The 12425-nt window shown below is 37.5% G+C and overlaps 1 protein-coding gene across 1 annotated transcript in view; it reads left to right on the top strand.

Annotated features, from left to right (window-relative positions):
- Positions 1-12425, top strand: part of SLC7A11 (solute carrier family 7 member 11) — an 84561-nt gene that overhangs the window by 9838 nt on the left and 62298 nt on the right. Inside the window, exons 5-6 of the mRNA XM_059924273.1 lie at positions 5163-5288; positions 10112-10211. Of these exons, the coding sequence (XP_059780256.1) occupies positions 5163-5288; positions 10112-10211 (226 nt within the window). The remainder of the gene's footprint in view (positions 1-5162; positions 5289-10111; positions 10212-12425) is intronic.

Here is a 12425-nt window from a genome sequence, read left to right as displayed (position 1 = left end):
TCTTCAGGTCTCTCAGGCAGCAGGAAGATGGAGGTAAATAGTTCGCTCCGATCTAACACCATTAATTTTTGAATTTTTGAATTTTTGAACCATCTTAGCATAGTGGTGATAACTCAGGCTCTGGAGGCAAACTGCCTGGAATTGAAAGTTAGTGTCATAATTTCTTAGTTATGTGATTTAGGGCTAAATATTAAACCTCTTTAAGCATCGGTTTTATTTATTGGTAAAATACCTGTGAAAAGATAATTTATCTTGAATGGCTGTGGAAGGATGAAATTAGTCACATATTTAAGACTTAGCAGAGTGCCTTAACCAACCACTTGAGAAATGAGAGTGGGGTGGTAGGGGGGCATTACTAAATACTAATTCACCCCCTCCCCTTTTAAAAGTACTTTACTTCATTTCTGTCAAATTAATAAAAATGAAAAGTTTTGGCTTACCCCAAATCTTGTCCATTCTGGTAAATGTATCAGTCACATGGAAGTTGAACGGGGAAATCTTATATATTCATATTTGTCTTCTCTCCTCTAGCCCAATACTGACATTACTCCCTTTAACGTCTATGGAACTCCATGAATTTTCACTCTCCTTGTAGCTTCAATAAACATTGAAGTATGTTCAATATTTGAAATGATATTTAGTTTTTTGGTTCTGCTCTCCTGAAACTAGACCCTGTTTAAGTATACACTTGAATGGCAGAATATTATAATAAAAATACTTTCCTTAAAATGTGGGATCTAGTCCCAGATGCATCCCTAACAACCTCTCTCTCTGTCTCAGTTTTCTTACTAGTTTAGTTTACGTAGGTGAGTAAAGAGCCCTACCTTCTTCCCATAACCTGTGGGAATAATTGGGGGAAGCAAACAAAGTAACACTAATGATTGCGATGTGAGAAAAAGAAATAGCCATTTTTACAAATGCAGTACTGTACTTTCTTTTCTAAAACTGTACTTTCCTGGCATCATTAAATTACGTGAAAGAAACTCTAGGCCCAGTTCTGTGCTAGCTTCTCAAACATTGTACATGGAGTGGCTCTTTATAAATCTGAAATTGGGCTATCCCTACTCCTTTTCTACCGTAACTAGATACCATGACAACCAATTCTTAGGTAAATACATGTCGTATTGAAATATATAAGGACTGCAGAACAGCAACTATACCCTTCAGGAGGATGAGAAATAAAATGTGAAATCAAAGTGTCCTGAAATCCCAGCCAAGATAAACATGAACCTTAGCAGAAAGGAAGAGTTACCGGGAGTTTGGAAGAGCTAGGTATATTAGTGAGATCGTATGTGTCTTTTGAGCTACTTCCTCATTGTTATCTGTGAACGACTGGTAAAAGTGTGGACTCTGGGGTCAGCTTACTTGGCTTCAATCCTATCTTTACACCTTACCTTCGTGAACACGGGCAAGTTAAGTAATATCTGGATTCTCAGCTGCTCATCAGAAAAATAACACCAGTGATGGTAACCACTTCATAGAGATAGGATTAAACAACATTATCCATGTAAGGTCCTTGTACAATGTCTGTCATATAACAACAGTATATATTTATTTAATGCTTACCATTTTAATTCCCAATAGTGAGATCCTAGATATAGTCTCTCTGCTTTATAAAGGTTGTTTATTGCTAAAAACCTATCCGAAATTAATGTATCCAGGAAACGAATGCAAACAAAGAGATAGAGACGACCCGGGCAGCTGCTACAAAGAACAGTGGAACAATTCACTTTAGCTCACCATGTCGCATCCATATGGTGTCCGTATATTTTACCAGTTTAGCACAGAGCAGTCAGAAGCCAGAAGCCAGGGAGAACCTGAACCTGGGAGATAACCCAATATATCCAGGCTCAGTAATCTCACTCTGCAAAACAAAAGACAGACTTGAATTACGGAAGTGCAGAAAGAAATACTTGCCAGTCCTTAAATCATGGTACCAGTATTTAACACTCCTCGTTGCTGTTGCTGCATTTCATTTCTTAGGAAACGGCATCATTAATAAATAAATAAATACTATATGTCCCTCTGTTTTCATTTTGGTAACATTTAAGGTAAGCAATAATAATAATAATAATAATAATAATAATAAGCCCAAATTGATACAAGTAATTCTTAATGCATGAAATTAGGAATCATTATTCAAAGGAAGTAAAGCTAGGCTGAAAGCTTGCTCAGATTTCTTTGATGATTACAATGTGGAAAGATAGTGTATAAAAACCACAGTATTGTAGATGTTGTTTCAGAAACTCTGAAAATTTGCGTTTAATGAATCCCAAATCCCTTTTCAGTATTGTTGGATAAGCAATATACGTAGACTTAAATTTCTCTGTAAAGACACATGATGAAACAGCAGTTCTAGCCACTGGAGGACCTTCACAGTGCCTCTGTACTGGCTACCTTGTTACTTGTTAAGCTGTATCCCTCCAGGGTCATAGAGGTACATCTCAGCTGGAATTTGGGGTAGGGAATAATGAGGGCAATGTCTGGATGCTCAGATAAAGCAGGGTTTTGAGAAACCTTTGAGAGAAATCAGGCTTAACCAGAATTTTTATTTCAGCTGTCTGAGGGGAAAGCAAGGTGAGATTATCCAGTCATAATATTTGTTTGATTTTGTCTTCCATTTTTCTAAGAAAACTTTACAAAATATAAAATTCCCAAAACTCATTTTTTTTCTATTTCAATAGACATTGAATGTAATGCCTACGCTCTTTATGAACGTAACAAACCTTCTTTCCTCTTCCCAAATATATAGAGGTTCTAAATATGAGAATGCCTCTCTCTTTTCCCTCCCCCTTCCTCCCTCCCTCCCTTTCTTCTTTTTCTTCCTTCCTATCCTCCCTCCCTCTATTCCTTTTTCTCTTTCCTCGTTTTTCTCCCCTCTTCTCCTTACAACAGCTCTTTTCTATTGTGGAGTACTCTCAAAAATAGTGTTTGGGGTTTTAGGAGCTCTAGTTAAAAGAAAACAGTGCTCTTTTGTTGTTGGTGGGAACATGCACCCAATTATTTTCAGATCAGTGCTGAATCTCCTTAACTAAAAAAATAATCCCTTTCTTATCACGACTCATTTATCACAGAGTAATTTACATAGAAAAAGGAAAAGAATCACTGGATGATGAAGATGAGCACAGAGTTGCATTAAATTATTCTCAATATATAAGTGCTTTGTATAGGGGAGAGGAAAATAATTATCTTTTATCTTTTCACTGATAAAATAATGCACTTGGTGATTAGCAATCGACCTGTCTATTTCTTCATGTTTCCAGCTTCAAACATAGATAAAATATTTCTCTTAGCTTCCCATGTAGCTTATTCAGGGCTCAAGCCTTTCTAATCATTCTCATCATTATTTCTTTGAAACATTTCTTCATTAGTAACCTCCTATCTAACTTTTCATGGTCCCTTATTCTTCCCATCTTTGAGTTGTTTTCAAAAATAAAAATTGCTTTTATTGATTTTTTTACTTAATACTTCATGTTCATTATAAAAATTATTTCAAATCATGTAGAAAAATAAAATTTTAAACTTGAAAATTATTCAATATTCTATCATCTATAGATACCTTCTGTTAATGTTTTGGTAAACACTCATTCAGAATTTTTCCGTTCCTTTCTCTCTGTCTTGGTGTCTTTATCTATCTTTCTATCTACCTATCAATTTATCATCTACCCATCTCTCTGTAATTTGCTGTATTGGTCAGTAAAACGTCATGAACAATCTTTCGTGTAATAAATATTTAACTGCATCATGATTTTAAATGGCTGCATAATAAACCCTTAAAAAGGTATACTTTAATTAGCCTTCCTTTAGGGGGCTAGGTTATTTTTTAAATTTTGCTATTATACATTGTATTGATATATTTGCTCCAATTCTTAAATTCTGAAATGAGCTAATGATTGTATCAGGCAATTGGAACTATGAAGATCACTCATTATTGTACATATGGAAAGCTTCCTATTGCAACCTGAACTGTAAGAATTCTGTGTTTGGTTTTATCCTCCAAGAAGTATTTTCATACATTTTTGTTATTTGTTTAGGGAGTATACACCTTTTTAAAAATAAAGCTTATAGATAATAACTACAAATGTCAGGTATGAAGTAGCTTTTGGGGCAGTGGAGGAGGGAGCAAGTAACACTAAGCATAAGGTTTTAGAAAGAGCATAAAGTTGAAATCCACTGTCTAGAATAAGTCACTCCAGCAGAGTATAGGAGGCACGGTTTGAGAATATCGCCATTCATTTCATTCCTCTTGGCCGAAGGTGGTTTTTTAAAACTGAGGATCCAGCTCATTCATTGATTCAACAAAACCATGTTGATGATCTTCCTGGGCCAAGGATGAAGCTGGATACTAGCAAGACAGAGATGAATAATGCTTGTTCTGCCCTCAAGGTTCTCATGGTCCACAGTGCGGGGAGAGTGAATAGTTGAATACTACTCGGGACACTGTGGACGGTATCACCAAGAAAGGGAAATTCTGCTGGCTTCAGACCCAATGTGCATCTGGGAACTCTTTTGGATTCAGCCCTTGTAACATTTTTTTCCAAGTTCCAAAACATATCTGGGAAGCCTATACATTTAGGGTAGGTTGAAAGTCACTCCTGACTATGCTGATTGGAAAGTGGAAAGGAAATGCAAAAAGTGCTGTCTGCAGCTAGTCCTGAAGGTGAAGAATCACGTCCCAGCTCACACATTGCCCCTTCTTGAGTGTGATGCCGAGCTGGCAGGTAACTATGCACAAGATCAATCATTGAGCGAGGAAAGAGTTGCCTGATCTATCAAGCTGAAGAGTCACATTCAACAATCTCATTGCATGTGATGACTTCGGGATTTGCTTGGAAGGTATTTTTATATGATTATTAGGGCGCTACAGTATTTGTCCACTCTTATTGACATATACAAAGAACAAGAGAGAACTTCTTACTGTTCACAGGTTTCATCCAAGCCTCTGAAACTTCAGTGTGCATAAAAATCACCTAGAGATCTTGCTGAGATACAGATTTGTAGTCCTTAGGTCTGGTGTGGTGCCTGAGATTCTGCATTTCTCAACTGCTTCCAGGTAATGGCAACACTGCTGGTTCACGGATGGCACTTTGAAGAGCCACAACCTAAGACGTCTTCATACCAATGATGATTCACCTTTTCTAACTTCATCTATTTGTTTGCAGCTATGGTGATGGTCCTAAATAGCATGAGTGTCAGCTGGAGCGCCCGGATCCAGATTTTCCTAACCTTTTGCAAGCTCACAGCAATTCTGATCATTATAGTCCCTGGAGTGATGCAGCTAATTAAAGGTAGGGACTGAAAAGTAAATGCTTTTTACAATACGTTTCTGCTTTTGGTCTCTTCTAACACTAACTTTCGCTTGTACTAGCAGAATCCCTTAATTAGTCTCTCTGTTCATGGAACTTAGACTCTGTACTGTCATCTAATTGATTTGAAAGCCTGCAACATTGGGGGTTGAGTTGGTATTTACAGCTGAATGGCAACAAGAGGATTAAGACTGGGCCAAGCAACAAAATAAGGCATCAGTGAATTTTCTCTTGGTCTAAACTATTTGTAGTGAAAACGCAAAGGGGGAAAGAAAAATAAGCCATTGGTTTTAACTACAGATAAATATGTCTTCTTATTTTTACTTAAAGTAGTTCAACCACAGTATTAAAGATTAGAGAGAAAAAGATATCTGGAAAATAATGAAAAATGATGAATAATTATTTTATGGTTATTATTCCTTTTACCTTGAGAATGGATTCTTGACAGAAGGAGAGTCAGATATGGGAATAGCATTCGCAAAAAGACAAATATTATCTGACAATAAAGATAGCTGTAAAAATGTAAGTTTTATTGTTACATTATTTTGATGTAAAATCTGCATTTCTGTGGAAATGTAACACCATTTTCTGGGAGTATTTGCCTTATAGACTTGCCTATTAAATAAGAAAAGATGAGATGGTTGAGGGTGATGTCATTTAGAGTTTCAGTTCTAGGTAAGAAGGCACAGGCAATTGCTTGGATTCAGGGGAAGTTGTTGGATGAGAAGGAGGTCCAGGTGAGTTATTTAACTAACAATGGGCACAATGGTAGGAAATAAGTAGGAAAGTGAGATGATATTGTAAAGGAGTGACATATAACTTGGACATGTTAAGTATTTAATGTTGACATTGATATTGTCTGTTCCAAGAAAGGGAATTTATAGAGAAATTTAATGAAGTGGCAAGAGAAGAATTACACAAGACAAAAGGAAATGCCAAAATTAAGCAAAAAAAAATCATTGCTGATGGTAGAGGCATTAAACAGTAATAAAAGTGGAACAATTCGTCATTCTGTAGCTGGGGAAAGGGAGCTGATGCTGTCCATTTAATAAGCCTTGTGGGAGAGCTTAGAGCTCTCCTGGCTAAATGTTTGCATCAAATCCAGCAACCTCAGCCAACGTAAACACAGTGAAGATGTTTAACACTATAGCTTACACTGAAGGGAAGACGTGGGCTCACTCTTCTAATTCACCTTGGCCTCCACAGAGCTGACCTGCCCATATTTTATCTGACCCATCAGAAATGTAGGGAAAATAATCTGTTTTGCTGCTGCTTTCCTTTTCTGAGCTAACTCTTTAGACTTCTGTAAGGAATTTCTTCCATTTTTGGAAAGTGCAGAAACTCTGGGTCATGGACCCTTCTTTTGTTCTAGTTTAGGTTCCAAAAGATGATATACTATCCTTTAAAACAAAGATTTTTTTCTTTTCTTTTTTCTTTTTGATGTAATGTAAGACTGAAGTCAGTTTTTACCACTTATTTATATATGTGTGTGAGGTGAGGTGAGGTTGCCCAAATGGTAGTGTATTGCAAATTCCTTGAGAGCAAAAGTCATGATAGATTGTTTAGATTTGTTTTTTCACATTACAATAGAATGATCCTTTAATACTTATGATATTGTTACCGAACCAAACTTAGGTCTGCTTGCCCGATGCACAGCAAAGCCAATCTACTGACACCGAGTTGTGGTGAAGGAAAGTACAGTGTTTATTGCAGGGCCAAGCAAGGAGAATGGGCAGCTCATACTCAAAAGACCTGAACCTCCGGATGGCTTTCAGGAAAGGCTTTTTAAAGACAGTGTGAGGGAGAGGGTCACATGGTGCATGATCAGCTCATGCACCATTCTCTGATTGGTTGATGAGGAGGTAAGAGGTAAGGTCACAGAGGTCAGCATTATCGATCCTCAGGTTGCAGCCAGTTTGGGGGCCACAAGATTGTGATCATGCAGTTAGCTTCTTCCACCTGGTGGGGGTTTTAGTATCTGGAAAACAACTCAAGGGTATGACTCAGGATGTTATCTATAGCCCTTGAGGAGTAACTAAAAGACCTTGAGTTTGTTTTACAGCTAAACTATTACTATTTTGTTTTGTCTTGTTTGATTGCTTTCCTTTGTTTCTGCATTTTCTCACTTCTCTGATTAAAATTGCTCTTTGGAACTCAGGGAAGGCCTAGAAGTTAAAGCTTTTCTACAAACAAGAGGCAGGGGACATGGGGAATGATCTGTCTCCAGGAAGGCCCCACAGGGTACTGCTCAGTTTTGATATCAGTGACCATATTTCCTTATATCTCACTTAACAGAGAAGTGACCTGAGAATTTTACTACATTTAAAGTAAATTAAATATTTTGGAGAGTATTCTTAGCAGGTTTATTTACTCTATTACTATAAAACAGTGATTCTGTTTGTCTCTAACTTATCACACATTTCTCACATTAATATGAAACTTCAAGAAGAGAAAAATTTTACTTATACAGATTGTGCATTTATTCTAATCTAATGAGATCCAGAAACTAGCTGTATGTTCTGTATTCTCTTATGAGGATTTGTTAAACTTTCCTTTGAATATAATAACTTTCATCTTCGTGAGACTTCTGTTATGCAGCCAAAATATTCCTGAAACTTAGAAACACCTCTCTTTCGTAATACTCTCAAAATGGCCCTTTTCAGGATCTGTGCTTGGGTTTCAGTCTTTACAAAGTTTGATATCTTTTATTGATTATTCAGTGCTGCACTCTTAGGAATATTGTCCCTTAAGGCCAAGTAGACCATAGATCATGGTAAAGCAATATGCAACAGATGTTTTTACAGGGTTTCCAGTATTTATATTTTCCTTCTATGAGGACACAGAGATGTTTTTGTAAAATAGGTATTTCTGAATTGACAGTATCATATTTAAAAATGAACTATATTTGGGAATTGGATGCTTTGGGGGGAAAGTCATTTAGTGGATAACTCAATATTCTCCATTTTGGGTCTCAAAACTTGCACGTTATATTGATACATGTGTTGTTGTCTGGACAATGCCGGCAAAAACTGAGATTTGAGTGAAGAGAGAAAGGGTCTTATGTATATCATCTACCTCCCATCCGCCTTTTATTTTCTTACGGGAAGGCCAGTTTTGAAACAAGTCACATTTCCCATTTAGATCATCTCATTTGCTATTTTCTTTGGGAAATAGAGATTTTTCATGCTTAACTTTTAATATTAATTGACTAAAGTAAATCTGAATTTCTATTTTTTAATTATCCAAAAGATATACAGGAAAAGTCCCATTATGATTTACAAAGTAGAGGAAACTGTTATGCATAAAAATGCTCAGTCCAGCGCTTCCCTGGTGGCGCAGTGGTTAAGACTCTGCCTGCCAATGCAGGGGACATGGGTTCGAGCCCTGCTCCGGGAAGATCCCATATGCTGTGGAGCACCTAAGCCCGTGTGCCACAACTACTGAGCCCGTGTGCCACAACTACTGAAGACTGTGTGCCTAGAGTCCGTGCTCCGCAACAAGAGAAGCCACCGCGATGAGAAGCCCATGCACTGCAATGAAGAGTAGCCCCTGCTGGCCGCAACTAGAGAAAGCCCATGCGCAGCAGTGAAGACCCAACGCGGCCAAAAATAAATAAATAAATTTATAAAAAATAAAAATAAAAGTGCTCAGTTCACATGTTGATGCAAAAAATTGGTTAAACCTATTTAGTTTAAATTTTATTTATCTATTTATTTATTTATTTATGGCTGTGTTGGGTCTTCGTTTCTGTGCAAGGGCTTTCTCTAGTTGCGGCAAGTGGGGGCCACTCTTCATCGTGGTGCGCGGGCCTCTCACTATCGCGGCCTCTCTTCTTGCGGAGCACAGGCTCCAGATGCGCAGGCTCAGTAATTGTGGCTCACGGGCCTAGTTGCTCCGTGACATGTGGGATCTTCCCAGACCAGGGCTCGAACCCGTGCCCCTGCATTGGCAGGCAGATTCTCAACCACTGCGCCACCAGGGAAGCCGAAACCTATTTATTTCAGAGTTCAGTATAGTTTCTTTTGTGTTTCTAGAAGGAAACCATGCCATTCTCTAGGAAAGGGTCTGCAGACTTTCTCTGTAAATGGGCGGATAGTAAATGTTTTCAACTTTGTGCGCCATGTGGTCTCTGCCACAACTATCAGCTCTGCTGGAGAGTAAAATTAGCCATACACTGATAGTATCAGCCATAGGTAAATAAGTGCACCTAACTGTGCTCCGATAAATCTTTCTTTACAAAAGAAGCTTGGGGGTGTGGAGCAGATTTGTTCCACAGGGTTTTCCAACCCCTGTTGGTATCTAATGAACTATAGGGAGAAAGCAGAAAGTAAGTTAAATGATGTGAGAAAGTGGTTCTTGGGTTTCACGCCTCCTCATTGAAGATAGACCCTTGAATATTTCTTCCCAAGCATTATATTATCATCATTTTAAAGAATTATATCACACTCCTAAAAACTATAGTTTACAGACGATCCTTTAGTCTTCTTTCATGGTCAAACTCTGTTACGAGTAGAGGCATGCTTAAAAAAGAGATTGTTTTTGAAATGCCATTTTCCTCTTTGCCGTGATTTTATTAAAATAAATGTGAGGTAGTGTTAGTGGAAATCAGTATACTTTTGAGACTCCTTCTCTAGAATGGATACAGCATTAATAAAGTTGGGAATGAGCAGAGAGTAAGAAATCTAGACCTGAAACTGTATAGTTCATTCCCAACCCCCCTCCTCCCCCCCATTCATGTTTATGGTTAAAGAATGAATAATAACCAATTCTTTGAAAAGTCCTAAATCTTTCTATTCTTATTGTAGGGCAAACACAACACTTTAAAGATGCCTTTTCCGGAAGAGATGCAAGTATTATGGGATTGCCACTGGCTTTTTATTATGGAATGTATGCATACGCTGGCTGGTAAGTTGATATCGCTATCAACTGGTGATTTGGATGGTTCATTAATTCCTTCAAGTACTTTAAGTGCCAAGCAAGGTGCTAGGCAAATGTGAACAGGCATAATCCAGTGTGACATGCTTTACTTGAAGTGAGAAAGATGATGTGGCTCCCTTCACCAGGCCAATTACCGTGCACACAACTTAACACAAACATCACTGAGGTTTCCAGTCAAGGCAACTACCAGATTTAACCTGATAATGTAAAAAAGAAACAAATGCTGGGTCTTGAGAAACAGTACAAATCACTTATAAGTATGGGTCAGTAAGGGCATAAGAGCGCCCCAAGAAATTAAAGATTAGTATTGATACTTTGTCAGAAAGCCTCCCAGCAGAAGCTACAGAGGTGTACCCAATAGTGATTAATTGATTTACTCAACCTTCTCATGAGAAGGAAATAATTCAGATACAGAAATAAGTAAGATGTTCCCAGGAGGTAAAATGGTACTGTAAAGGCAGGGAGGAGAAAACAGGATAGTGAAATCAGGTGTACTAGATAATCTGTTACATTTTAAAGGACCTTACAAATTCCTTAAAATTTCCTCAACACTTGAAAACAAAAAAATGCAGGAAGGATGAATAAAATCACTGTGCCACAAGTATATTTCCTTAAATCCCTGTCCAACTGTGATGCCATTCTGGTTGAAGCATTAAAGCTTTGTATTCATGTCTTGCTTTGTTCAGGAACTTGAATAACAATAATCATGACCAGGAGTGGGATTTTTTTCCTAATTACATTTTACTGATCTAATAAGATTTAGTTGAAGCGACTGCTGCAAGAAATCCCATTAGGTAGAAAAATACTGCTTAAACATCAAAATAATTGTAATGCAATTAAATTTCATTGTTTGGGAATAATTACTAGCAATATTTCTTCTTTATTATTTATAGAGCTAATAGTTGTACAGTTGCTGTGAGAATGTTCTATGAGTCTAAAAATAACGAACTACACTAGCTCAAAAATTATGTAAATGCATTTCAAATACAAATACAATTTCCTTTTGTTTCTTTTGTTTTTAGGATCTTACCTTCCAGCTAATGCATGGAATATAAAAATATTTTTTACCCTGTTAATCTCACTGAATTATGGAAATAGAGCACTAGAGGAGAATTAGGAGAGTACAGGAACTAAAAATTTTAATATGGTATTTGAAGCAAAATGTTTGAAGTTCTTAGAAGATTGTAGCTCTAAAAAGTCTAGTGTAAAATATTTGTGTATTCTCGAAATATTTTGATAGCCATTGCGTGTAAGCATTACTCTTAGTATTTTTGAAGTCTTTTTATTTTTGTCCAAAGCACAACGTGGTGCTGAACAAAAAAATAGAACGGAATTGTGCTCCCAGGGTTAGCAGCAGAATCATCTATTCTATGGCTATTCAGCCTGATCACAGCTCTGGCACCCTGGGGCACCAGCCAAGCCCTGGGAGGGTCACCGAGAGACACCAGAGCAAGTGGGGAGGTGACAAAAGCTTTCAGCTAGAGCCAAGTGTTGGGGGCTTGGCGGTATTCAATCAGGAATGTGGAATGTGGAGATCGTCACGAGGGAGATTTGATTAATTCTATTGAATGAAGTTTCTTTTGCCTGAGTACCATGCATCTGTTCCCACGGAATCTTAACAATATTCTTCTATCCAACGCACTCCCCTACTCTAAGTGCTGACTATTCAGGTTACCTGCTTTATGTAGAGCAAATCTTCTCCACTTCTGTAAGCTTTGGAGGGCTGATAGATTTCTCCAAGTATAAAGACTCTTTTCATTTTGAATGATCTTATTATCTTAACCTTTAGTTTTGTTGATGCTGAACCCCAAATGTTACTCTCGTTAAAATGATTAAAAAATGACAATTTAGGTGATAATAAATGAGTCCAAAGAACTGCAAAATGGGGTGGAGGACAGGAAGTTTTTATAGGATGAAGAGTAAGGAGCAAAGAAAAGAAAAATAGAAAATGAGTATGAAACAAGGAAATAATTATAGAGCCCAGAGGTGGCTTGGCGTTTGGCGGTTAAGTGACTCCATCTTGGACCTAGAAATATATTTCAATACTCTGTTTACAGTGTAAACGGGGTCTACATGAACCTTTGGTCATACTTGTACCCGTCGAATCCTCATGTCCACATCCTAGTTTAAAGAACAGGAAACTGTTGGTTTTCTTGTATTCTAGAGGGTTCAATCATAGCG

This window comes from Balaenoptera ricei, chromosome 5 (genome assembly GCF_028023285.1).
Source record: "Balaenoptera ricei isolate mBalRic1 chromosome 5, mBalRic1.hap2, whole genome shotgun sequence".
Classification (NCBI taxonomy): domain Eukaryota; kingdom Metazoa; phylum Chordata; class Mammalia; order Artiodactyla; family Balaenopteridae; genus Balaenoptera; species Balaenoptera ricei.
The sequence above is the reverse complement of the archived record's forward strand: the minus strand, read 5'-3'. Positions and strand labels throughout refer to the sequence as shown.